Source organism: Notamacropus eugenii, chromosome 1 (assembly GCF_028372415.1).
Source record: "Notamacropus eugenii isolate mMacEug1 chromosome 1, mMacEug1.pri_v2, whole genome shotgun sequence".
NCBI lineage: Eukaryota > Metazoa > Chordata > Mammalia > Diprotodontia > Macropodidae > Notamacropus > Notamacropus eugenii.
Window position 1 is genome coordinate 254,936,810 of NC_092872.1, and position 26,596 is coordinate 254,963,405.

At 39.3% G+C, this 26,596-nt stretch overlaps 1 protein-coding gene across 2 annotated transcripts in view; it reads right to left on the bottom strand.

The window, feature by feature from the left end:
• Positions 1-26,596, bottom strand: part of TBC1D2B (TBC1 domain family member 2B) — a 72,745-nt gene that overhangs the window by 35,685 nt on the left and 10,464 nt on the right. For both annotated transcript variants that reach the window (XM_072628588.1, XM_072628587.1), the window contains exons 2-3: positions 14,326-14,479; positions 4,490-4,655 (exon numbers count right to left, since the gene is read on the bottom strand). In XM_072628588.1, the coding sequence (XP_072484689.1) occupies positions 4,490-4,655; positions 14,326-14,479 (320 nt within the window). The remainder of the gene's footprint in view (positions 1-4,489; positions 4,656-14,325; positions 14,480-26,596) is intronic.

The window sequence follows — 26,596 nt, forward strand, 5'->3', positions numbered from 1 at the left end:
GAGTCTACCTGCCAAAACAAACCCAGGGACTATATGAACATAATTACAAAACAGTTTTCACACAAATAAAGTCAAAACTAAATAAGTGGAAAAACTTATTAAAAAGTTGCTCGTGGGTAGGCCAAGTCAATATAATAAAAGTGACAATTCTACCTGAATTAATTTACTTATTCAGTGACATACCAATCAAACTACCAGATAATTATTTTCTAGAGCTAGAAAAAATAATATCAAAATTCATCTGGAAGGACAAAAGGTCTAGAATATCAAGGGAACTAATGAAAAGAAAAGCTAGGAAAGGTGGCCTAGCCCTACCAGATCTCAAATTGCATTATAAAGCAGCAATCATCAAAACCACTTGGTACTGACTAAGAAATAGAAGGACAGACCAGTGGAATAGGTTAGGTATTCAAGACACAGTAGTAAATGAATACAGCAATCTACTGTTTGATAAACCCAAGGACCCTAGCTTCTGGAATAAGAACTCACTGTTTGACAAAAATTGCTGGGAAAACTGGATAACAGTGTGGCAGAAACTGGGCATAGACCAATGCCTGACACCGTACACAAGAATAAAGTCCAAATGGATACATGATCCAGGTATAAAGACTGATACTGTAAACAAATTAGGGGAGCAAGGAATAGTGCATTTGTCAGATTTATGGAGAATGGAGAAACTTATGTCTCAGGAAGAAGTTGATATGTGAATCTTCAGTAGAAGGAGGTGTGCAATGAGGGAATTACTGGAAGACCTGCAGGAATTAGGAGAGGACAGGAAGTGATCTGGCGGCAGCAAGTGGTCTTGATTAGCCATAACAGAGTCTGTGAAAGGGAAAGGTATGAAATAAGGCTAGAAAGATAAGTCCACATGGGTTTAAGGAAAGAATCTTCCTGGTGAGAGGGTCAATACAGCTTATATACTGGTACAGTAATTCGATACTACAGACTCCATAATTTGTACATTTACATTTAACAAATACTTCGTGATCACCTATTATGTAGGATGAACACCAGCTTGTTTCTTTGCATCTGTTCAGTAAATATGCAGCTGCTATGATTTATAATGCAGTCCAAGATGGTAATAGCCGACTTCTGCCAAATGTTAATATTCTATCCAGATTTTCATGAGCAAACTGCATGTTTTTCTTTAAAAAAAAAAAACAAACTTCGATATTGCATTGTTATGTTTGGATCTCAAAAAGTTCATAGAAGAATTAGAAAAACAACTATCAGATTTCTCAAGAGCCTGAAGCCATGTGAATTTCACCCAGAGACATTTCAGACTCCACTGAAGCCAATTTATCCAAACCCCTCAGTGGAATTAGAGACGATAACAAAGAAATGAATATTGCCTCACTAAGAACTCACTGCCTAAATACTTCTAGCAGGCCACTAACACCCAATGCTTTCCTGCCAACAAAATCTCTCAATCAGAGGCCTATGAGCACATTTTAAAACAAAGCCCTACAATAAGATTTCATCATTCAAGGAACTTTTCTGCCTGTGGCCAGACTGAAAGGCTCCATTTTCCCATGGTCCAACTCTTGTGGGAGTGAGTTATAAACATCAACTTCAGAAGTCTCAATACATTTACACTGGTCGCAATATATTTGATTGCTTCTGAAAAGACTTGAGAAAACTCTCTTGACACCAAATGGACCCAACAAAAGGCTGACTAAAATGGGACATGTCTGACATACTCGAAAAGACCAAAATTCTATAATCTGCAAATATGCTATTACAGAGATACAAGTGTCATTTCTTCCCTGAAAGGTTTCTTTCCTCTTCACAAAGCTATTCTTACCATCAGGAAATAAAAGCTCTAATGAAAAGATGAAGCCTGCACCCAATTTTATAGAGCAATAGAACTAGCACCATCTAATAGAAAAACCATAGCATTTCTCATCAGAAAACCTAATTTTCATTTCAAGCTTCCATTCTTACTAGATATACATCTTCCAGCCCCTATACTTTGCAGAGTGGCATTAAGGAAAGCACTTAGGAAATTGTAAAATGCTATTTATAAATGTGAAATATCATTAAGTAGAAGTCTGGAATCTAATTTATTTAATAAATTCTTTAAAAATGGGGTCAAATGATCACAGCGCTCATGAATATTGTCACGAAAAACAATGACAATTCTTGAAACTTGGGCATTTCTTAATGGATATGAGCATATATGACAGAATAGGAGAAGGGATGGACAGAAGACCAGTGTCACTGAGGGCCATACAGCACAAATCTGGATTTCAAAGGAAGTTAACAGAGATAGTGAGCTTTAAGATGAGCTAGACTCAAAGCAAAAATCAATTTTCTGCAAATGTTAAACTCTGAGGTAGTGTGATAGCTATTTTATACTATGTCTCATTAGAAAAAAAAATTTGGAAAGCCTTCATGACTTTGAAAATGGCAGTGTTTGTTTGGCACATGCAAATAAGTTTAACATCTCTCATGATAAAAAATATAGTGGTACCATATTATCATCACAGGCATGGGAACCTCCATCACAAATGCCACCTTATAAGCATTACTGACCTTTCTAAACCACTTTCACATTTATTTCATTATCACTCCAGTCCCCAACTCTAGAAAGTATGAAAGTATGAAAAGCAGGCATTTTCTCATGAGAAAATGAAAAGTTGGAGGACCATCACTAAGTAACTGTATAGTCTTAGGAAAATGTCAGTATTACTGGGATAACTGTCTTCCACATAGATGATCTGATGCCATTACTTACGAAATAATGTGGTTTAATGGGTAGAGATATGGGCTCAGAACCAAGAAGACCCAGGTTCAAGTCCTCTCACACATACTGGCTGTGTGAATCTGGGCAAGTTACTGAGGACTGCGTTTCAGAGCAAGTACTAAAGTGCACTGGTAAAGAAGCTTCCCACACTAGTGAAATCAAACATTGGTCCAGTCCAAAAAAAAAAAAATGCAGTTACAAAGCATTGCCAATGTGCAAATTCATTTGGCTGGAGACTTGGGCTCCCAACTCTTGCCTACCCTCATTGACTAATCACCCACTGACAGGTCAATAGCATCATTTCATAACAGATGCAGGGATTCCAGTTTCTCTCTAGCCTTGACCCATCCACTTTCACTTTTTTCTCCTCAGCCATTCATTGGGCTTCAAGCAAAGCTTTAGACAATCACTTGAGCAAGCAGCTCTAGGGGCAATCTCTACAGTGGCACAGGTTAAACCAGCCACCTTCTCAGTTCAATCAACTGACAAGCATTTATTAAATTCCACAGTGGGGAAATCACTCCAATTAATGAGACAATCTTGGGTCTAAGGAGCTGACGTTACAGCAGGGAAGACAAGAACCTACCAAAGTACAGGAGAGAAGCGGCTCAGGAGAGGGACCAGACTGACCACATAGCTGCAGGAAGCTTCCAAGAGGAACTCCTCTACCAAGGTGGGCCTGCGCCATCTCTACAGCAGAGTCCCAGGAAGCTGCCCAGATGACTTGCCCAGAGTGACCCAAGCAGTGTATGTCAAATGCAGGACCTGAATTCAGGTCTCTCTGGCTCTGAGGGAGGCCAAGCTACCTCCTGTTTATAAGGACACGCCAACTACGAAGAGAGTAGACACACAAAAGTACTGAGGATTCGAGCAACAAGGTGGTATGAAAAGGAGGGAGGGAGGGAGAGAGGGCACAGATAGTGTGGGAAGGGGGACTGGCATGGTTTTAAGCAGAAGGTGGTGACTGAGTTGTGGGGCATCAAGGTGGGGGCCAAAGCCAAGGCCTGCAAACTCACAGAACGTGGCCTGTTGAGGGTGAGGACCAGGGAGAAGGCCAGGTGGCTCCAACTTTGCTCCACCTTGCCTTCTCTTCACCCTACCTCAGAGAGGCTGAGTTGGCTCCTTCTGCTCCCCACATACAGCATGTGACCTCCATCCCCAGGCCTCTGTATCAGCTATCTCCCTGTGCCTGGATAGAGGGTGCCTATCTACCCTTCTCTGACTCTCAGTTTTCTCATATATAAAATAAAATGTTGAATCCCATGATCTCTAAGGCTCCCTCCAGTGCTAAGATTGTGTTAACTCTGTGAAATCTTTCTCTAACTGATAACACTTTACAGGCTCCATTTTATGAACAATATAATTTTTTCTAGAGAGAAGAGGCTGTACAACTAAATGACTAAACTTTCTGGCTAATGAAAAAGGATGGAAAGTGAAAAGGGAGGCTGGCAAAATCCCCACAGGTTCTTAGGAATGAGAATGATCTGAGGTTTACGTAATGATGGAAGATTTACAAAACCTTCCAAAACCTTTTCCTCACAACAAACATTATTATTCCCATTTTACAGGGAAAGAAACTGAGGCCCGGAGAGGTACAGCAACATACCCATGTTCACACAGTTGCTAAGTGTCAGCAGCTGAACTTGAACCCAAGACTCTTAGCTCCAAGCCCTGTGCCTCTTCCACTACTCCCAGTATATATAATTTCAGCTCTGACAGGGCTGGAAAACATGGAAAACTCACTTGATGTCAGTGCCCCACTGCTTTAGGGAAAAATTACTGGAACTTGGGTGAGCCGGGGCTGGCTGGCTGGCAGCCTGTTCTCCCACCAGCTGTCCAGGGGCAGCTTCCACAGAAAGGACGTTTCTGGCTTTCTCTGCAGAGGCATTTGGATGCAGGAGAATTACATCTGAAAGAAAATGAAAAGCTATGTCAGTCAGCCTCGGCTTTCCCCTCTGAACTTAAATTCAGAACTTGTGGATCAGAGATAAATTTCTATCCATGGACAGTTTTTGGCATTCTTTCCATAGGCTCTGAAGTAGGTTTTCTCTATTGAAAAGGGGAAGAAGGACTGCCCTAATAAAAATGTGCTATTTTCTGAGCTTTTCAGAGTATTATGAAATGTTTCCCAAGGATGTTAAAGCAAACTGCCAAATAAGACCACCAATGACAGATGAAGATTACAAGTTCACTTTCATGACACACTGTCACTAAAATACACCACTGATCACTTATCATGGCTTTACCCTAACTGAATACAATTGTCCAGTTTTGCAGAACACAGAAGAGAATATGTTGTTCTTCAAGAGGAAAGGCAATAACACTGAATACGCTGTCAAACTTTGGCATGTGCTCTCTCTAAAATGAAATTTCTGCCAAAATATCACCATTTACAAGACAAAAAAAAAATTATGAAAATTCTTCCAGATGAAATATCCACAGGGAAAATATGTCATTTAAATTTAGCAATGAAATGTGTCAAACGAATCCACATGCCATCTTTATATCAGGAGTGTTCAATTTGGGAATTTATTTATTCTTTGGTTCAAGGAAGCCTAGGCAAGAAGCGCACATTAAAGCAGACTTTCCAGAATGTGAGGAATCCGTCACCTCCAGGGTGCAGGGGCATGACAACCTCTAGAGGCACTATGAAGCCAGGGTCAGAACAACTGGATATTTTGAGTCCAACTTTCAGATAAATAGAATCACTTTTTTTCAATGAACAAAGTTCAAATCAAAAAGCAAGATGAACCCAGTGAATTCAATTCAACCAACAATGAAAGCTGTATAGCAATTATGTAGTAAAGCATGTATAAATGAGACCAGATTTAAATCACTGTCTCTCCAGTACCTATATTGGTACAGTTTGCCACTATCACTGTCGTCTGACTCAGGCTCCGGACATAGATGAGTTGTGTTATTAAACTGTTTTAAATAATATTTGTGGGTTTATTAAAAATGCCATAATATTTGCAACCTTTCTCAACATCATTCATTTTGGAAAACATAATATAAAATTATTTCCCCCCAAAAAACACAAGCAATTGAAAAACTCAAGAACAGTTATAGAGTATCATTTGAAGTTTTCAACAATTGAACTTAAATTTGACTATCTTCAATTTCATATTGTCTAATTTTAATAAGTAAAATAACATCCATTAATGACAGAAAAATATATAACTGATTTGAAGAGAAAATTCACTGAAGCAGCTAAGACTAAGATAAGCAAATGCAACAGAGATAGTTAAATAGCAGGGAAAAAAAGTCCAAATCTATAAAATAAGATCCACTATATTTATCACAAGTATTATTAATTAGGAAGAAGAAATTGCACTGGACTTGCTTTACATGAATGCTATGACTGAAGATAGCATGGAACCTAAAAAACTGAAACATCTTGTCAATGACAGGATGAGAATATTTCCAGGGAAAAGAAGATGCTTCTAATAAATAAAACCAAATGTTTTCAGCCTCATTTATTAGAAATAATGGTGCTAATTTCAACTAGTGAGATGATCAAAACAGTTCTTGGTATGTTCTATGCAAAACAGCTTTGAGTGTTTCCACTTGCAATATGATGGGAAGAAGAACCACCCATATGTCTGAAATCCTTTGTAATCAATTAATTGAGAAACTAAACTAAAATGTTCAGATTTTGTACTGCAGATAGATGAAGCAAGAGATGCAACTAAAGATTTTCATTTGATTCCATGTGTATGATGTTAGTGAAACTGAGGTTAGGGAAAATTCATTACTTTGCAAAACTATTGATGACAATGCCGTATTTAAGAAAAATTTTCAGTAAAATTGGTGGATTTCTTTAATGAGGATGTGGGAGAACTGTATCAGATTCTGTACTGACATAGTTCTATCAATGTCAAGATGAAAAGCAGGTCTATAATATAAGGACTAGAAAAAAATGTGGTGCCAGCTGTAATTTAACCACATTTCATGCTTCACAGACTAGTAATTTTATAGAGAAATATGAAGAGATTCACACTTACAAAAAATGAGAGCTACAGAGGACCAACTTTTTACATTGGTATAAGAGTAAATAACTTTTTAAAATAAAAGGAAAGGTCTGTAAAGTTACAATAGCATGGGGAGAGACAACAGGACATATATATTATTGAAAAATAATCTGGATTTCTTAGGTCAAAGTATTCTGAAGGGCATTAGAGCTAAAAAAAAAGATAAAGTTAAAGCAAATTCATTTCATAATAAACATTTTCACCTTAAAATTTGGTATGTGAATATTTTTTAAAAACTAGATACTCTAAATAATTAACTGAGGTCTTCAAATTCATGGTCTGATCCAGAAAAATGAAGTGACTAAATGTGTGAAAAATTATAGATAACAAATTTAACAATTTTTTTAATTTCTCAATTTCAAAAAGACTTGTTCTGCAAATGAAACAGAAGAAAGTAAAGACTTTTAATTACCTGCCTGGTCATTTCCATTTTATTCTAAAGGGCTAAATATTTCTAAATAGGATGCACTCAAATGGAGTTCCCCCCAACAACGAAGCTCACAATCCATCCATGACTGCCCATTCTGTGTGACTGATCCATGTTCTCCCAAGGGTTTGTCACCAAACACACTGCACTTTCCTTCTTTTCTCTCAACATATTCAGGATTTGGTGAAGCCTTCAGACAATCCATCTTTTATGAGCAGTCCATCTTTTTTTCCTATCCTACAAGCTTCTTGTGGCCTCCTTCATTCCTGGTCTTTTGGAGAGTTTCTCATTGTTCATGAGCTGCAGTCTGTCCACATGCTCCCCTGCACCCTTCTTTTGCTCACTATGTGATACTTTTCTTTAGTTCTTTGAAAGCAGGGTTGTCCCACATCTCATTGCCTCATAGCAACACTAAATTCTCAGCATTGAAAAGATGGGTTTTTTCTTTCATAGGATGCTTGAGGCCAGTAAAAGAACTTTATAATTTATTTCCTGAAAACATTCTAGCCCATCCTTAGTTTCAAGTCTGGACCTCACTCTCTTCTCTGTCTGTACTGTCTGTCCCAAATATATGCACTATTGGACAAGCTCCATAAGGATGGATAGGAACCCATTTGCCACAGATTAATATGAAACATTTTATTTTACTTTAACTGAACAAGAAGAGAATGTCTTGTGACAGTACACTGAAACAAGAATTGGAACTGGAAAATCTTCTGGTTTAGCTAACGGTCAAAAAGTTCTCTGGTTTATACAACACGGTTCAAATTTTACTACCATTTGAACATCCTGTCTGCATGAAACAGGGTTTTCTGTTGTAGTTATTATTAAGATAAAATATCTATTTCAATTAGTGCTTGAAAAAGAATTATGAGTAGCCATACCAATGATGACCCATTTTAAGGAACTCTGTACTCCAAAACCCCCATTCTTCATATTTATAGTACTACTCTGATTATTATTTTATGCTAAAACATGAAAATTGTAAAGGACTTTATCAATAGACATCTGTGTAAGTTACAGGATATTTAAAGTTTGTTATAAAAATTGCAACGGCAATAATGAAAAAAGTGGAAAGGAAAAGGGGTTATCAGTATCAAATTTCAAACTTCTACAAAGCAGCAATTATTTTAAAAACAATAACAACAATATGGTACTGGCTAAAAGTAGAGAATTTGATCAGTAGAGAGACCAGGTACCTAAAGTACAAAAGCAAACGAGTACAGTATCTAATGTTCATTAAATTCAAATACCACAGTTACTGGAATAAAGACACACTATTTGATAAAAAAAAACTCCTGGAAAAACTGAAAAGCAGTTTGGTACAAACTTAGAACTAACCAAATTTTACATCAACACCAAGATAAACTCCAAAAGGATATAAGACTTAGCCATAAAAGATAGCCTCATGAGTAAATTAGAGGAGCAAGAAAGAAATTAACTTGCACCCCTATGGATGTGGGAAGAGTTCATGATTAACAGAGAGAATCACAAAATGAATGATTTTGCTTACATAAAATTTAGAAGATTTTTCACTGCTTTTAAAATTAGAAGGGAGAAAGGTAAATGGGAAAATATCTTTATAGCAAGCTTCTCTGATAAAGGTCTCATCTTCAAAGATAAATAAGGAACTGACTCAAATTTAAGACTAAGAGCTATTCCCCAATAGATAAATGGTCCAAGGATGAGTAAGTAAAAGAAGAAATCCAACTTATCAAAAACCATACAAAAAAAAGAGCTCTAAATCACTAATAATCAGAGAAATCCAAGTTAAAGCAATTTATGTCCCAGACTGACAATGTTGGACAAATGTTGTAGGTCTATGGGAAAACAGGAACACCAGTATACCTTTGGTGGAATTATAAATTGGCTTAGCCATTCCAGAAAGAATTTGGGATGATGACCCCAAAATTAACAAACTGTCCATACCCTTTGACTCAGATATCCCCACTAGTAGGTCTATACTCCAAAGAGATGAAAGAAACAGGAAAAGAATCTACATGTATAAAATTTTTTATAGTAGCTCTTTGTAAAGTAACAAAAAACTGGAAACTAAAGGGTGGCTTGCTATTGGGGAATGACTAAACAAATTATGATATATGAATGTAATGGAATATTATTTTCCATAAGAAATTTTAAAATGGATAATTTCAGAAAAAATTGTGACCTCTGTAAATTGATGCAGAGTGAAGTGAGCAAAAATAGAACATTATTGAGAAAAACAACCTTGAAAGACTTTAGAACTCTAATCAATGGAATAATTAAATCACAAATCCAAGGGATTGAAGATTAAACATACCACAAACCTGCCAACTAGAAATAATGGACTTAAAATGCAAAATGAGACAAATTTTTGAATACATCAACATAGGAATTTGTTTTGCACTTTTGTTATAAGAATTTTGTTAATTTTTTTTTCTGTTCAGTTGGGGAGTGTATTGAGAAGGAAAGATACTAAGTGTTTGTAAAAACAATTTTAATTGCAATAAATTCTTCATTGTATGTGAATAAAATTAGTTAATATTATTTTCATTGATTAGCTTCCTAAAATTATCAAAGGATTAAGATAAAATGACAAATTATCTCACTTATATAATGGCTTATATTAGAGTAAATCTCATGTATTAAAACATTACTAGTAAAGAAGACAATCCAAAAAATTTTAGAATCTTAAAGCAAGAATCTGGAAGATCCATCTAGTCCAACAACTCATTTTCTAGATGATGACTAGCAAAGGCACTTAATAAGACAGTGGCACAACCAGGACTAGAAACTCAAGTTGACTCCTGGTCTACCCAGTTGTCTGCCAAAGGACATTGGGAGAAAGGGTCTAGTGACACATTCATTTTATAGAAGGAGAAAATCTATGTCATGGGAAGAAATTCAGATGCCTTACCACTAATATCAAGGATAAAGTATGAATGTCCATTATCACTATTACTATTCAATACAGTGCCAGAAAAGCCAGCTACAGCAACAAGATAAGGAAAAGAAACTGAGAGAATAAGCACAGGCAACGAGGAAACAAAACTATCACTTTCTGCAGATGAGGCAATGGCCTACTTAGAAAATCAATGGTTTACTGGGGAGTCAACTAAAAAACTCATTAAAAGTTAAAAGTGTCAGTAAAGGTACAGGATATAAAATAAACCCACATAAATCATGAGCATTTCTGTATATTACAAAATAAAACAGAAACAAAAACAAAAGGAAGAGACATAACAAGAAATTCCATTTAAAATTACTACAGAAAGAATAAAATACTTGAAAGTGAGAGAGACGACCAGGCTACCTGAGGAGGGGCAAACAAGACCAGGCTGGAAACAGAACAAATGCCAATCAATAATAGGATCAGAACTTCGGCGGCCACTGGACTCCCAGCCTGGCTAAATTGGGAGATTCAGTCTCCACACCTCTCCACCTCCCCCACTTCCCAAAATCAGGGCTCTTTCCACGAGAATCAATACTATTCGAGTTATATGTGCAAGTCATACAAGGAAATGCAACTACTAGAGGAAGATAATGGGAGAAGGAAGTAGTTATTTTAAAAAGGCACCTTTTAAAATGACTTAATTTGAAAATGGAATCATTTTCACCTTGGTCAAAGATATTAACAAAAGAGTAGGACAGTGTAAGAATTGTTTAACTGTACAGGGATATGTATGCTTTTCCAACAATGCAGTACATGATGACTGTTAAGTTCACAATAAAAAAAAAAAAAATTCTATTTAAAAGACAAACAATAGCACTTGGTAAACCACATTTTGTGGAAAAAATCATAGTGTAAAACACAAAATGAAAAATCTACATTTTCTTTAAAGTCTTAAAAAGAATTAATTCTTTGTCCTCAACAAACTGTTCTTTACATGATGCCACAAAGCTGTAAACTGGGGAAGAAAGGGTGGGAGAGAGAGAGAGGAATGAAGGAAATAAGTATTTATTAAGCACTTATTATGTTCCAGACCCTTTTATAAATATTCTCTAGTCTGATGCAGGATATTCATGAAACCCCCACCTAAGGAGCTCTGACACTTGGGATCTCATGGGCTTTTCTGCTTAGGTTTTCCAGTGCTCTTTCTTTTCGGTAATAACTATAATGCTTATGGCATTCTATCACTGGTTCTGTCACGACTTTGGTGTGTTTCCCCTCTGGACCTCTACTTCCTTATCTGTCACATGAGAAGGTCAGACAAGAGGACCTCTGCAGGCCCCTCCAACACTTCAAAATGTCAGGGATTTTTCAAAATGTTAGTAATCTTAAGATCTCCAAAGCATGCTCCTTAGCACTGGAAGGATGGTGGTGGGAGTCATCATCTCTGATATCAGCATCATGGTAATAGTGATCCCAGTAAGAATAAACCAGTCTCCCCCTGCTGTGGATCACATTTCCATAGTACCCTATGGCTTATGGAGTATGTTCCCCACAACAACACCATGAGGCAGGGAAGGGAAAGTGTAACTGTCCCCAATTCACAGATAAAGAAACTGAGGCATGGGAAGGGTGGAGCTGTGCCCAGGGCCATGTAGCTAGTCAGTGTCAGAGCTGGAACTCAAATTCAAGCGTTGTGACCCCATGATCAATACTTACTCTATTAAATCATGTTCCTACAACTATTTTAATATTCTTTAGAACATATATTCCGTTCTGTAAGATAAATTATTAGTATTTAAATGGGTTCCTAAAATGAGCAAAGCATGGAGTGCAAGCCTGCATGTGGTTGACAACCAGGATGTACTGTGAGATGGGGAAAGCACAGCAGACCCAGTTCAGGTCTCAGTGTGATGCCAGGCCCTGGCTGTGTGGCTCTGGCCACGTCCCTTCCTCTACACTTCCATATTTGCCCTTACTCACACAACAGGTGCGGTTTGTGATAACGTATGCATCACAACGACAGAATTTTTAGTGTAATGCTTCCTTCTATTCCCACTGCCAAATCAAGAACACCCAAAAGAACTTTGCTTTCTTGGAGTTTATCCTTTCAACATTTCAATCACAGTCCAACAAATCATTCCTTTACCAGAACTGAAAACCTGCAAAGACACTTAAAGCTGTGTCTCGTTCTTATGTCCAAGATCTCTGAAAATGCCTCTCCTCTCTACATTCACCAAGAAAAAGATCAGAAGCAAATGAAAATCACTAAATACTCAGCAAACCTAACCAACTTCTCTCTCCATGCCAAGCAGGGCCTTGGCTTAAGGAGGAATGGGTGGGAGTGATGTTGGCCGAGCCTAATGCAGCAGTCAGGGCCTGGAGATCACAAAGGCCAAGGTCCTGAGAGACTCCAACTTTCTAGGCAAACCAAGGCATACAGAAGCCTGAAGATTCTCATCCATACAGGGAGCTGATCAAATCACCTAACAAGTGTTTCCTCCACAGCTTACAAAGTGATTTTGTGGGCTTGGTAGTGCAAGCATCACTGCACACAGATACAGTCACAAAAGCCTTGATCTGCATCCCAAATCTACCAAACTCAAAGCCTAGAATTTTGCCACAGATCTCTGAAGTTCCTTTTCCCAGTTTCATAGGATCAGCAAATTTAAAATTATGAACATGGAAGGAATCTTAGTGAGATAATAGACAAAACTCTTGTTTTAAAGAAAACCAAGGCCTACAGAGGTTACATCAAGACAGAGACCCAGCTGATATGTCTCAGCACCCCTCCTAATATCTGACATGTGAACTCAAACATAGCAGTCACACATTAAGTATCTATTGGCTGAGTGGACATTCTGCTCTATCAACTGAATGACAAGAGCAAATGAATTTCTCACTGTAGGTGTACATGTTCAGAGTTCACAGATCTAGACAATGACAGCCTCCTATCTCTTTCCTATCCTGCCCATCCTTCACCCAGATGCCAAAGGGACCTCCCTAACGCTCAGATCTGACCAGGTCACCCTGCTAATGCCAGTCCATGAAGGCTTTGCTCAAGTGGCCCAACACTGCTATCTTCTTCCACATCACTCTACCCCACAGACCATGCAGTCCAGCCAAACTGGTTCATACATGATCCTTCATTGTTCATCTCTGTTCTTTGCACTGATTATCTCCTGTGCCTACAATTCCTTCCCACCTCACCTCTATCTATCAGAAGCCCTACTTTCCATTAGGACTTAGCTTAAATGTCCCTTTCTGCATAAAGCCTTTCCTGATTACCGCTGGTTATGACTACTTCACCACAAATTACCTTTCACCTGTCTTTCATGTGTTTTATATATACCTAGACAAGAGATTATATACAATATACCTTATTGTACATAAGGAACTATATTATATATTGTATATAAGGAAGAGGGAGTGTTGATCAATAAAGTTAGTCCTGATTAGATGATTTTCTCCCCTCCCAGTGGACAGAATAACAAAAGGTAAGGCTCAGGGCTTATGGGAAGTGCAAATGTTAACCCCTGTGAATCAAGTTTGATGGACTTAGCCACTGGCTTAATCACTGGTCGTATTTCTAGTGGTTTCTAAAAGCAAGAGGCTCTCTAGAGAGCATGAGACAGGAGACAGCTCTGAGGAAGGTAAGCTCAGGGAATGGAAGCAGCACCCAGGCCCTAGAGGAGATTCTCGCTAACCTCTTGGAGCTGGGGCTGGGGAAGGAGAGAAAAAGGACCACACTCCTTCCATTCCTCTCTCCAGGAGCCACGTCTGCATGTAGCAGAGCCACTGGCCTGAAAGGAAACATGGTACCAGAAGAGAGAAATCTCAAAGTATATGCTCCAAGTTTATGTAAGAACCACTTTACTGCTATTTTTCTTTTGATGCTATTTCACTAGATGTCTTTGCTGTGAACTAATTGTATCCTCTGGCTGACTAGTAATAACTAGCATATCAGTAAGGACCCAGGAGCTATTGTTTTGAATGGAAATAGGCTCAAAGAGTACCAGGAGCCTTCAACCTTATGTGGGGAGTGCCCCCTTGCACTACACATACATCCTTACACATATACTTCCCTCTGGGTACATCCACTTTCTGTGAAAAGCATTGTCAACTGTTTCAAATTGGATAACCCCACTGAGAAATGTAAGTAGTGTTAAGACAAAAGTTATCAATGACATTTTAACTGGACACCATTAAAGGTCTATGAGTTCTCCCATATTCCCTCAGTTTCTGACTTCACCTGTGTTGTCTTTGGCAACAAGACCTTTGGAAAAGTCACCAGGATTTGGGAAGGTCCTGCTGTCTCGCTTCACAGTATCGAGGCTGTTGCAATATTCCCATCTCTTCTGCTGTAGTTCTTGTAACCAGTATGTCATGAGCTGACGATTAGGAGCCTAAAGAGGAGAAAAAATAAAGAGAAGATAAACACATGCTAAGAAATTCAGCAAAAACATGTGGATTGATTCAGTCCTGGCCAACTATATCTTCAAGAGAAAGGAAGGAGAAGAAAGGAAAGGTTGGGCCAGGGGAGAAGGGGGAGAGAAGAGGGAATCTAGTCAGGTCTGGGAGTTGGTACAATAGAAAGAACACTGGATTTGAACTCAGAAGACAAGCAGGCAGGAACCATAAGTCAAATAATAAAGCAGTTAAGTAAGATTGAGAACGTTGAAGATGACAGAATACAGGACGCCATCATTTCTCCCAACATTTCCCTCCTAACAACTTCAAAATAAAAACTCAAATTGAATTTTGGAATGGCAGAACCAACAAAATATCATAGGGAGACATTTTTCCAACCTAACACAATTCAGGAGGTCTGTGGGAACACCAATGGTGGGCCTTGGCTGCAGCAGAAGCAGTTTTGGGAGCTCTCAGCCCAGAGACAGGAATAGGATCAAGTAACTGGTCAGAAAGAGATTCCAGGGGACCCTTTGCTGGCACAGGATACAGCTGTGCTAACTGGCACAATTACAATCTACTGTCCACAAGTAGTTCTGGATCACAGTTCCAGATGGAGAAGAGCATTTGTGAGTGGTCACAAGGTAGCAGGGCCTCTGGTCAATTCCAGGGCCAAGAGGAGCACTACTACTTGCAGCTGTAGGGGAACAGGACCCTTCCTGGGTAAACACCAGAGCACAGACCAAGGGAGCAATGACCACAACTCCAGAATTACACTACCTTGGAAGAACCAAAAAAATTGCAGACCCCCAGAACAAGCTCTGAAAACAGCAGCAGCAAAAAAAAAAAAACAAACAAAACCAGAATTGGTCTAATGGTAAACAAGGCACAAAAACTCCCTGAAGGAAAAAAATTCCTTTAAAAGCAGAACAGGTCAAATGGGAAAGGAAGTACAAAAAAGCTTACTGAAGAAAATAACTCCTTAAAAATCAGAATTGGGCAAGTGGAAGACAATGACTCCACGAGACTTTAAGAAACAATAAAATAAGATCAAAAGAATGAAAAAATAGAAGAAAATGTGAACTATTATCTGGAAAAACAACTAACCTGGAAAATGGATTGAGGAGAGATAATTTTAAAATTATTAGATCCTTGAAAGCCATGATCAAAAATAGAGCCTAAACATCATCCTTCAAGAAATTATAAAGGCAAACTACCCCAATACATTAGATCCAGAACGTAACACAGAAATTGAAAGAATGCACTAATCACTTCCTAAAAGAGATCTCAAAATGAAACCTCCCGGGAATATCGCACCCAAATTCCCAGGTCAAGGAGAAAATATATTTTGCATGATTTCACATGTATAAATAATATACTATGTGCCCTCCCAGTGATGGGGAAGGTGGTGGTGAGAGGGAGGAAAGAGAATCTAGAACACAATGTAAAAAGAAAAGAACATACAAATAAATAAAAATGATTGTTTTAAAAAGCTGAACAGCAATGTAAATGAGAGAAAACCAAGTAACATAATCATTCTTTACCCTCATTCACAAAAGGCTCCCACGCTGTGAGAAGAAGAAATTATGTTCATCTTTCGTTTTTGAAGAGGACCATGAAGAAGAAATACTCCCTGGACAACAGATGAAGGCTTGAGTCATGGAAGGGGCATTTCTCATGGCCCAATTTCTCAACAACCAACTGTGCCTTACTGATCTTGATTCTTTTTGCCAACAAAGCTGTCTGTCACCTCTTGCTGTTTTCATCCTTATAAAACATCTAGTTTAGGATAATACTCTCAAGAATGCTATTAACCTACTTAGCTACCTCCTAGAACAAGAGCAAAAGTTGTTTAAAAAATAACCCACTTTTTTTTTTGCAGCATAATGTAGTGGCAAGAATTCTGGACTTGAGATCAGAAGACAACAGCTAACAATCAAGTTGGAATGTTGCAAATTTATAATGACCAGGCTTGGTCCCAAGCCAGCAATAGAGGAAGGCACTTACACTAGCTTGTTTGCAGAAATGGGAGACTATGGATATGGAAGCCTGTACATAATGTCAGATTTTTTCAATATATTGATTCATTTTGGACACTCACCACTCTCCTAGTTATGCCATCCTGACAGAATGGAAACATGCTGCTTGCAAAGAAACATGGTAACTTATAAGGTACTGCTGAGAAGAAATAACTCAAGTACCTAAACTAGGTGTCCAGTCTTGCCTATCTACCATTACCTTAAACACACGCGACATATTACATAACCCAAATCTCCTGCAACTCTTGCCACAACCTTGTGAAGCAAAGCAAGACAGGTCACCATTTTACTGATGAGGCTGAAAGAGTGATTGGTAAGTCCAAGGTGACTAGCACTCAAATGAGTGTGTAATCTCCTCATTGGTGCTTCACAAAATGGAGTATTTCATAACTCAAAACCATATATCATTGAAAGAACAGCCTTGTTAAAAAGACAGAGTCTGTTTTAGGATGAAGCCTAAAATCATTACAAGAATTTTGCAGTTTCCACAGCAATCCAACCTATTCACTTCCCTCCTGTTTAATTCTGAATTAGGACAAGTGAATTTCTTTCAACACCTTTCATGACCCTAACAATCAGAGATAAATCTGAATGAGGCCCTTAGCAAAAATGATACTAGAAAACTGGCCATGAACTCCTGTCTGCAACAGATTGATAGATGGATGGATATTTGTCCATATATGTATATACATTAATATACACAGATGTAAGTATACACAAAAGATCATCATTTTTTATAAGCAAGGCAGGTCACAACAGTTCCCTGCTGAATGTGCCTTCTTTGTCCTTAGCTTCCCCCCAAAGTGATTTTTTATGGAAAGTACACTAGGTTAGGAGATGGAAGATTGGCATGTTGTTACTTGGACTCTTCTGTTTACAGTAGTGAGACCTCCTCCAACAAGATGTTTCTGACTTTCCTCTTCACAGATGACACTGTGCTCATTATAAGTCCCAGAATGCTGCTGAATCTCCTAAATGAGATCTATCACCAGTTGTCTCTTATCCATCTCCAATGGGATGTCCCACACACATCTCAAACTCAACATGTCCAAAATCAAACTCGCATTTTCTCCACGCATCCCCACTTTCCCTTTGACTGGTGAGGGCACTACTCTCCTCCCAGGGATGCAGGCCTCCAGCCTCAGTGCCCTCCTCCCTCAACCCCTTACTAGCTCTCAGCCCACATCTCCAGTCTGCTGCCAAAAAGTCTCCCTTCACAATATTCCTCATAGATCTTCCCTTCTCATCACTAAAACACTGCATCACCGAGTACTGCGAAAGCTTTCTACTTGGTCCCCCTACCTGGCATCTCTCCCTAGCCTCTCCCGATCTTCCACTCTGCTGTGGAATGGATCTTCTAAAAAGCCTAAGCCTGACTACGTCACCCTCTTCCTCACTAAACTCCAGTGGCTCTCTATCAACTCTGGGATCAAATACAAAGTCCTCTGTTTGGTTTTTAAAGCCCTTCATAACCCAGCCCCTTTCTGTTTTTCTGACACAGTCTGTCTTCTGACATGTTCCCTGCTCTGACACTGGCTCAGATTCAGTGACACTCCCAACTTTTCACTAGCTATCCTCATCCCTAGAAAGCTCTCCCTCCTCACCTCCACTGCCTGGTTTTCCTGCCTTTCTTCAAGGAAGGAAGCCTGCTCTAAGCTCAAAACCCACATTCTGTGCAAAAGACCCTTTCCAATCTCCCTCTCTGCCAGGGCCTCCCTTCTGAGAGTACCTCTTCCCCCTTTAAACAGTGTTTACACTGTATACACTGGCACGTATCCAGTCATTTGCATGTTTGCCGGTTCTCCTCCTCCCTCCCCCTCTCCCCAGAATGTGAACACCTTGAGGGCAGAGACTGTGTTTCTGCCTTTTTTACATCTTTAGCACTTAGCATAGTGCCTGGCACATAGTAGTAGGTTCTTAATGCTCGATTTATAACAGTTATGAAGAGCATCACCATCTGAAACAGTTTATATATAATTATATGTTATAATCTTAGAATCATAAAATGTCCATTAGAAAAGATCTTGGGTCCATCTAGTCCAATCTGTACCTAAACAAAAATCTCCTCTACAATATACTGGATAAACAAAGAGTCACTTTCCTGTGCAGACTTCTTCTGGATAGCATATTCTATTACTAACAAGTTTTTTATTATATCAAGTGAAAATCCGTTTAGTGTAAGTTTTAGGGAAACATGAATTAAGGCATATTCCAGTGACAGACACATCCAGTTGGAAGAGGGTTCACATGGAGTAAGGGGCAGAGAGAGGTATGTTATGGCTGTGTTGTCAGGGGACTTGAATATGGAAAAACAGGTGAATGCGCAAAGTGTGTTCAGGGAATAATAAAACATGACCAGTACCTTTAATAAAATCTCATTTAGTTCTAATATTGAACCATTTAATAGGAGCAAAGATATTGGTCAACATTTTTCTTTATATACAACTTTTGTTTTTTATATTTTATTTATACATAATTTTTTAGCTGGAATTGTATAAAAGTATGCTGCCCTTCATCCAGAGTGCCTTTTAGATGGAAGGCACTTAATGAAAAAGAAAGGAGGATATGCTTATGATCTAATATGACTTAAGCTAGATGAGAGGGATGAGTTGCAGGGCCATGAGCCAGTCAAAGTCTCTCTTTTCCCACTGTTCTCATGATCAGTCACTACTCAGGAGACCAACAAGGGTTCCAAATGGAGCGTATGCCCCTTTCCGAACTAGCAAGGTGCTACCAGTCCCGCCCCCAAAGCCTGTGGTCATGGGAATAGCCCTTTTAGGGATTACTGCCTCCTCAGTAATTAGAGCTAGTGAGAGCCAGAAAAAAAAATAAAATGGTTCAACATTACAAATATATTAAGTTTTAGGAAAGGTTTTGATGTTTTATTATTCCCTGAACAAACCTTTGTTTCTCCTTTTTTTTTATTGTTGTTTTATTATTCCCTGAACAAACTTTGTTTCTCCTTCCTTTGTTTCTCTATTAAAAACAATATAACATTAACGGTAAGAGCACTGGCCTTGACCCAATGACATGAAAGAAGATGCATGGCTGTCTGCCTTGCCTCTGTATCTTAAAAGGACCATTAGGCCTTTCCAGATGACTTGTAGTTAACCCTCTTCTAAGTGTTTTCTCTTCCCTTAGAATATGAGCTTTATACACTTGGCCTCAGGGCACACAAGTTTTGGTGAACCAAAGCCTCAACGCAAGGCAATAGTGTAACAGCTCCCCTCAAAGTTAGTGGGATCTCAGGCTGCATTAAAAAAAAAAGGTATAACACCAGAAGGTTATTATTCTACTGTACTCTGCCCAGATGAGAAAAAATGTTTCTGATAGACTAAGCCCTTCACAGCAGTGCAAGGACCTAAAACATTCCCAAATGATTCTTGGGGCAAAATGTCATGCACATCCAGAGAAAGAACTATGAAATCGCAACACCAGAATTAAGCAGAATATTTTCTCTTGTATTATGTTTTGTTTTGTTTTTTCTCATGGTTTCTCCCATTCGCTTTAACTCTAAGCAACATGTATTTAATAATGTGCAAATGTGTTTAATAAGAATGTATGTACAGAACCCATATAAAATTGCAAACCAAGTTGGGGAAGGAAGGGAAAGGGTGGGAGGGGAGAGGGAGGGGGAGAAAATTTAAGACATATGGAAGTAATTGTTGAAAACTGAAAACAAATTAATTAAATTTTAAAAAACCTAACAATATATGAACACATACACACACACACACACACACACACACACACACACACACACACACACATATCTAGAGGCCTGAGTTTAGCTGTGGGCAACAATTCTTAGGAAAGAGAGTATCCAAAACAAGGGAGCCTGCCTGTTGAAGAGTCTTAAGATCCCGCCAGAGGATCCTTTGAGAATATGGGGATGGATGCCAGGCCTGGAGAAAAAAGTACTTGAAGAGACATGATAGCTACCTCCAGGTATCTGAAAGGATGTCATATAAGAGGTCGGATGTTTTTTTTTTTTAGATTAGACTTGTCTTGTTTGACCCCAGAGAGCAATACTAGGAGCAGAGTGGGAACTGCCAAGGCAGATTTCAGGTCAGTAATAATTAGAAATGTCCCAAAGTGTGTGTGGGGGGGGGGGGGGTAGTCACAGGGCCACAAAGCCAGAGTGGGAGGGACCTAAAGACCATCGCCATTTATTGTTTTGTTGACAGGTCGGTGACTAAGGTCACAAAGACAGTGAAGACTCCCCAGAAGCATCTAAACCCAACTTCTCTGACTACAGAACTCTCTTTGATGGGATGCTTGGGTACCTGTGCTTGGACCCCAATTCTAAAATCACATTTCTCTCTAAAATCACATTTCTCCCTAGCTTCAATACACTATCCCAGGCAATTTCTCCCCAGCCCAAGGACAGCCTGTCCTAGATCTCACTTCCTGATACAGTAGCCAACTGCCCCTATAGAATTTATTGGTTGGAACCAGCTGTGTACTCGCTGAACTGGCTGTGTACTGGGTCATAAAAATATTTACTACTCTCTGATCAATCATATGTATCCTATGTATAGACTTAGACACACTTATGTACACTCCCTTGTCTAAAATTTGATGGGAGCAACCTGGGTATTTCTCAGTTAGCCCTGACCATTAGTTGACTTAGTGATGTTTCAGTCCTAAAATCACACCTCCATGTAGCCCCACTTTGGGCTATTAGCTGATGAACTAGGGGTAAAATATTTGCACAGTAAATACCAAAAGTGCATGTTCCTTTAAGAACTAACCACTCCTTAACCACTTCCTAATACCTCCCTGAATCACCTAGTTAGCATGTTTGGCACATGTATTATAGAATATCATTTATAAACTTTAACCCTAACCCTAATCTCTCTACAGCTGCAGGTTCCCTAAGAACTCTTGCTCACTGAAAACCATAATAAATCTTTACCACCTTGACTTCAAGAATGCTTGAGTCCACGAATTCATTCCAGGAGAACTGCCCCTGTACTCTGGTCTTTGGGGGGGGGGGGGGGGGTCTCATCCCCCTTTTCCAGCCCTCATCATCTTCACCCTCTTTTCACTCTCTCCCACGCTTGGCATCTCAGGTATGCTCCTCCTCTCTGGATCTTTGAGTACAAAGTAGATAAGAATAATAATAGTTAACACTTAGATAGTACTCACTATGTGCCACACTCTGAATTAAGTGCGTTACAACCATTATCTCATTTAAACTTCACAACCCTGGAAGGGCATGATGTTTTCATCTCCATTTTACTGATGAGGGAACTGAGGCAAACAGAGGTTGGGTGAATTGCTCAGAGTCACACAGCTAGAAAGTATCTGAGGCTGGATTTGAACTCAGGCCTTCCTGAATCTAATTCCTGCACTCAATCCACTGAACTACCTAGATGACCACTTGTTGAAAATATAGAAGATCCCTATTCAGGTACAGGTTAGACAACATGGCTTGAGGTCTGGTCCAGTTCTACATTCTGTGATTCCATAAGAACCTGGCCCAAGTCCTCTCGTTTTCATTTTCTGATGCTCCTGGGTCTCATCTACCCTCCCCAGCCTCCTCATTCAGAAAGTACCTCTGCTCCCAAACTTCTTTAATATGGAGACATCTATAGGGTAAGACAAGGCAAACAAGGGTGCTCAGAGAAATGTGGGACTTCCAAAGAACTTTAGGTACCATTAAGTCCAGTCCATTTTAGAAAGGAGAAAACTGAAGCCCAAGAAGGGGCAGTGATTAACTCAAGGTCACCTGGGAAGTGAACAACTGAGTTAGGACTCACCTCCCCCAACTCTTGGCTCCTTCCATAACTCATGAATTATGGAATTTTGGGTGCATAAGGGATTCCAGAGTCAAAGGTCTTAGAAAATCCAAGACTTGGGGTCTAGTTCATCAAGTGTTCCTCCCCCCACGTAAACACATTCACACAGGTATAACCATACATGTACATGCATACAATGCTCATATACACACATGTACATGCACAGACACGTACATGCACTCATACATGCAAATACATATTCACACCTGCAAGCATGCTCACACAATGCACTTACAACACATGTATATGCACTCCCACAATGCATGCACACACTCACATACATGCATATGCACACATACACGCACATATAGAGACCACCCTAGGCATTTCCTCAGGGATTGTAAAGCAAGTTTGTCTTGGATTCCATCCAAATGATTTACTCATATACCAAATGGACTTCACAACTATTTCCTCCAAAGTGAATCTATAGTTCAGACCCAAGGCCAATTTTATGAATCATATTAGCTTCCTAAGTCTAGATATTCTAGGTACCAGAGAAACACAAAAACTTCTTCTTCCAAGGCATTTATATCCTGAAAACAGATAAGACAATTACTAATTCCATTTTCTACTCCAAATGGGAATTTGTTCATTTTCTTCTCTTTCACACTCTCCCTCTATTTCTTAGAGAAAACTATCTAAAATACTTGAATTAATCAAGAGAATAGGCAGCCATGAGAAATAAGGTTGATCAACAAAACAGAGCAAGATGTCCCAGTTCTGCAGGCCTTCTTGTCTGGGTTAACCATTTCCTCACCAATTCACATTTTCTGGGTCTGTGGAACACTCTACTAAGTGCTATTTCAGGCACCTCTTAGTTGTGAAAAAATAAACCAGCAGCACAACAGCTTTTGGATTTTAATCTTGTCAGGGTCTTAGGGAGGCAGCTGAGGTAGAATAGGATGAACAACCTTTGGCATCACAAAAATCTCCAGTGGTGTGTCCTTCTTTAAGGAGAAGGAAGAGGTATCCCCAAAGAGCAATGACATGACCACTCAGAGTGCATGATCAAACAACTGGATGGGGAGAGGAGGGGTCCCTTAGTGGTAACCTACACAAAACCTCTCAGCAGGCAATCTCCCACCCCAAGCACCCCCTTTCCCACCTCTATGCCTGCCCCGGGGTCCAACAGATCACTTCCATAGCTGGGACAAGGGTGATCTCCAGTAACAGCCCCACCACCCTCCTTTTTGTCTTCTGAAGGACAAGGTTATCCTGTCTAAGCAAGCACAGGAAGGGGAGGATGTAATTGGTATCACAGCTCTTATTACATTCTTCTCCTCAAAGCTCACCCCTCTTTCTGTCAAAAGCACCACAGTCCTTCTAGTCACTGAGCTGGACATTCCAGCATCATCCTCAACCCCTCAGACTGGGCCACAGAGCCAACCACTTGCCAAATCTTGACACTTCTTCATCTTCATCCATAAACTCACAACGCCATCACCCTCGTCCAGGACCTGACCATCTTTCAGCCTAGACCACTGCAAAAGCCTTCTAATTGTCTTTGCCTCCAATCTCTCTCCCATCTAAACTCATTATCTACATAGCTACTAAAGTGATTTTCCAAAACAAAAGGTACAATATCACTCCTCTAATTAAACTCAAGGGCTTCCTAGTGATTTGAGGGTTAAATATTCCATCTTTATCACATCTTTTAACATTTATTTTTGAGCAAGTTTTATAACATATAATACAGTTAAAGCCATAACACATTGTAAGAGTGGTACTCGATTGATTATCCAACCAATTTAAAAATAATTACTTCAATTGAATAAAAATACTTCTTGATTGTGAACAGATCTGTATAGCATCTAGGATCAATCAAAGTCATTGAGTAAGAGACTTGGTTATGTCCTAAGGAATCTGTATGAAAGGAAAGAGCATTCTCTGAGTCAGATTCCAAGGGTCTGGAAGCTAAGAAGAAGCATCAGGATTATATGGATTTAGCCAAAACTGGCAGCCCTGGGGGCAATCAGTGAAAGGATAAAAAAAAAGCAAGTCTGAGCTTTGGCAGATAAGGGAAGTTTCTCAAAGCATCTCAAAGCTGAAGCCTTGCATTTATGCCCCTGTGGACCTACCTACATAAGGACTGTGTAGAAACGGGATTTTTCCCCAACGCCACAGATAATTTGCTGTTTCATTACCCAAATTTTCTAGTAACATAAATTTTGCCTCATCTACAAAAAGGCTAGGGTTCAAAGAAAGGAGAGTTCCTAACATTTAGGTAGCAGTTGCCTGGGGTAAAGAACCTGCAGCCTCGAGGCCACATGTAGCCCTCTAAGTCCTCAAATGTGGCCCTCTGACTCCAAACTTCAGAGATCAAATGGGGACTTGTTCTGCGAAGTTTGGATTCAATCAAAGGGTCACATTTGAGGACGACTGGACTCTGCCAAAATTCACATATCTATCTACCTATCTACCTATCTATTTACAGACATAGATATCACTTGGAAATCTAGAATGACTGTGACTGAATTCATAACTTTTCATTCAAAACAAACTTCTTAAAATGATTCTATTTTGCCCTAGGATTAAAATGAGCAACAGGGTGTTACATATCTATAAACTTTAAAATAAGTAATTATTTTTAATAATTTTAACAATAATAATAATTATAAATATTGGGGAGGTATGCTTAAAATTTTTTTACAGATAAGGGTAAGCCTACAATCAAAAAACTATGGAGGCCACCAGCCTTTAAGACAAAACAGAAACTCCTCAACCAAGACTCTTAAAGAAGGTCTATCTGATCTGAACTTACCTTTCCAGCCTCCTACTCTTCAGGCACATACCAAAGAATTTGTATGCCTTGAACAAACTCATCTGTATCTTTCAGAAGACTTCCTCCTTCAAGGAGGAGGCAAAGTAGGTACCACCTCCTCTGTGAAGCTTCCCTGATCCCACAAACAGAGAGCATTCTCTCCTCACTTCAATGGTCCTAGAGCACTTTGGAATTATCTTTTGCCTCTACCAGACTCTAACTTCTGTTACATTTAGCTATGTCTGTGTCATAACCACACACACACACACACACACACACACACACACACACACACACACACACACACACACACACACACACACTCACTGAAGCTGATTCTAAATCCCTTGAGGTCAGGGGTGGTATCATTGCTTATCTTTGGATTCTCAGAATAAGGCCTGGAATTTTATTAGGCAACTAAGAAATATTTAACTGAATCAAACCAAGATGAAGAAGATCAATACTTTTTTTTCTGCTTTTTGTTCTTTCTTCATGGAGCAGAAAATGTGAAAGACTGTTGAAAATACTTTCTGTTTCATAAGAGCATGAAAGTATGAGCTGTAAAATAAAATGTGGCCTCTAAATGACCACGTCTACATTCCAGTGGATTAGGAGAGCAGCTGGGTCATTTGGGTGAATCTGAGCTGAATCTGTAGCTTACCACTACCCAATCCAGGACAGTCAAAATGCATGAGCTCCAATTTTGTTTGTTCAGGGTAAATAAAAACTCATATGGCCACACCCAGTGTCATACTGGGAGCTCTGCTCTTGGCTCTGTTGCTAATAGTTTCAATGTGCCATTACAGATTGCATTACATGATCTTGGCTCTTCCAACACCATCATATTTTTGGAAACACATGGGAACTTAGCAAAAGTAGAAGAGAAAGATGATGAGGCTATATATTCTAAGTGAAATTATGTCTGCTTCTAAAGGAAAACATTTCAACATTCTGACCACAACCTGGAAACATATTCATCTCATCACACTGCTGCCATGCACTATCTACTCAAAAGGGCTGTCTGTTATCTGATGGAGAAGTCCAGAGATCAGAGGTTCAGAGCCTCTGGGGTGGTCCTAACGATCTGATGGTAGCAATGGCAAACTCACATTGAATGTATGAAATGCTGAGCCAGACTCAAGCTACAAGACACTCTTGCAAACACTACTCTTTGCTCCGCCAGTCTTTACGTACATTGCTATACACTGGAAGAAAGTCATACTAGGAAGGCACAGTGGCAACCAGTCTGAAATTGGAACCAGAATGCCTAGGCTCACACCACTGATTAGCTGTGTGACCTTAAGCGAGTTCCTATGCCTCTCTGGGCTTTATTTCTTCAACTGTTAAGTGAAGGGGCTGCTGAGAAGATCTCAAAGGACCCTCCTAGTTTAAAATTCAATAGTCCTGTGAGCTCCAATAGCTTTTTTGGGAACAGCAAGACCTACAAAATAAACCATAACCTATTTGGGGAAGTGTAGACATGAGTGCAGAGATAAACCTGAAAACCAC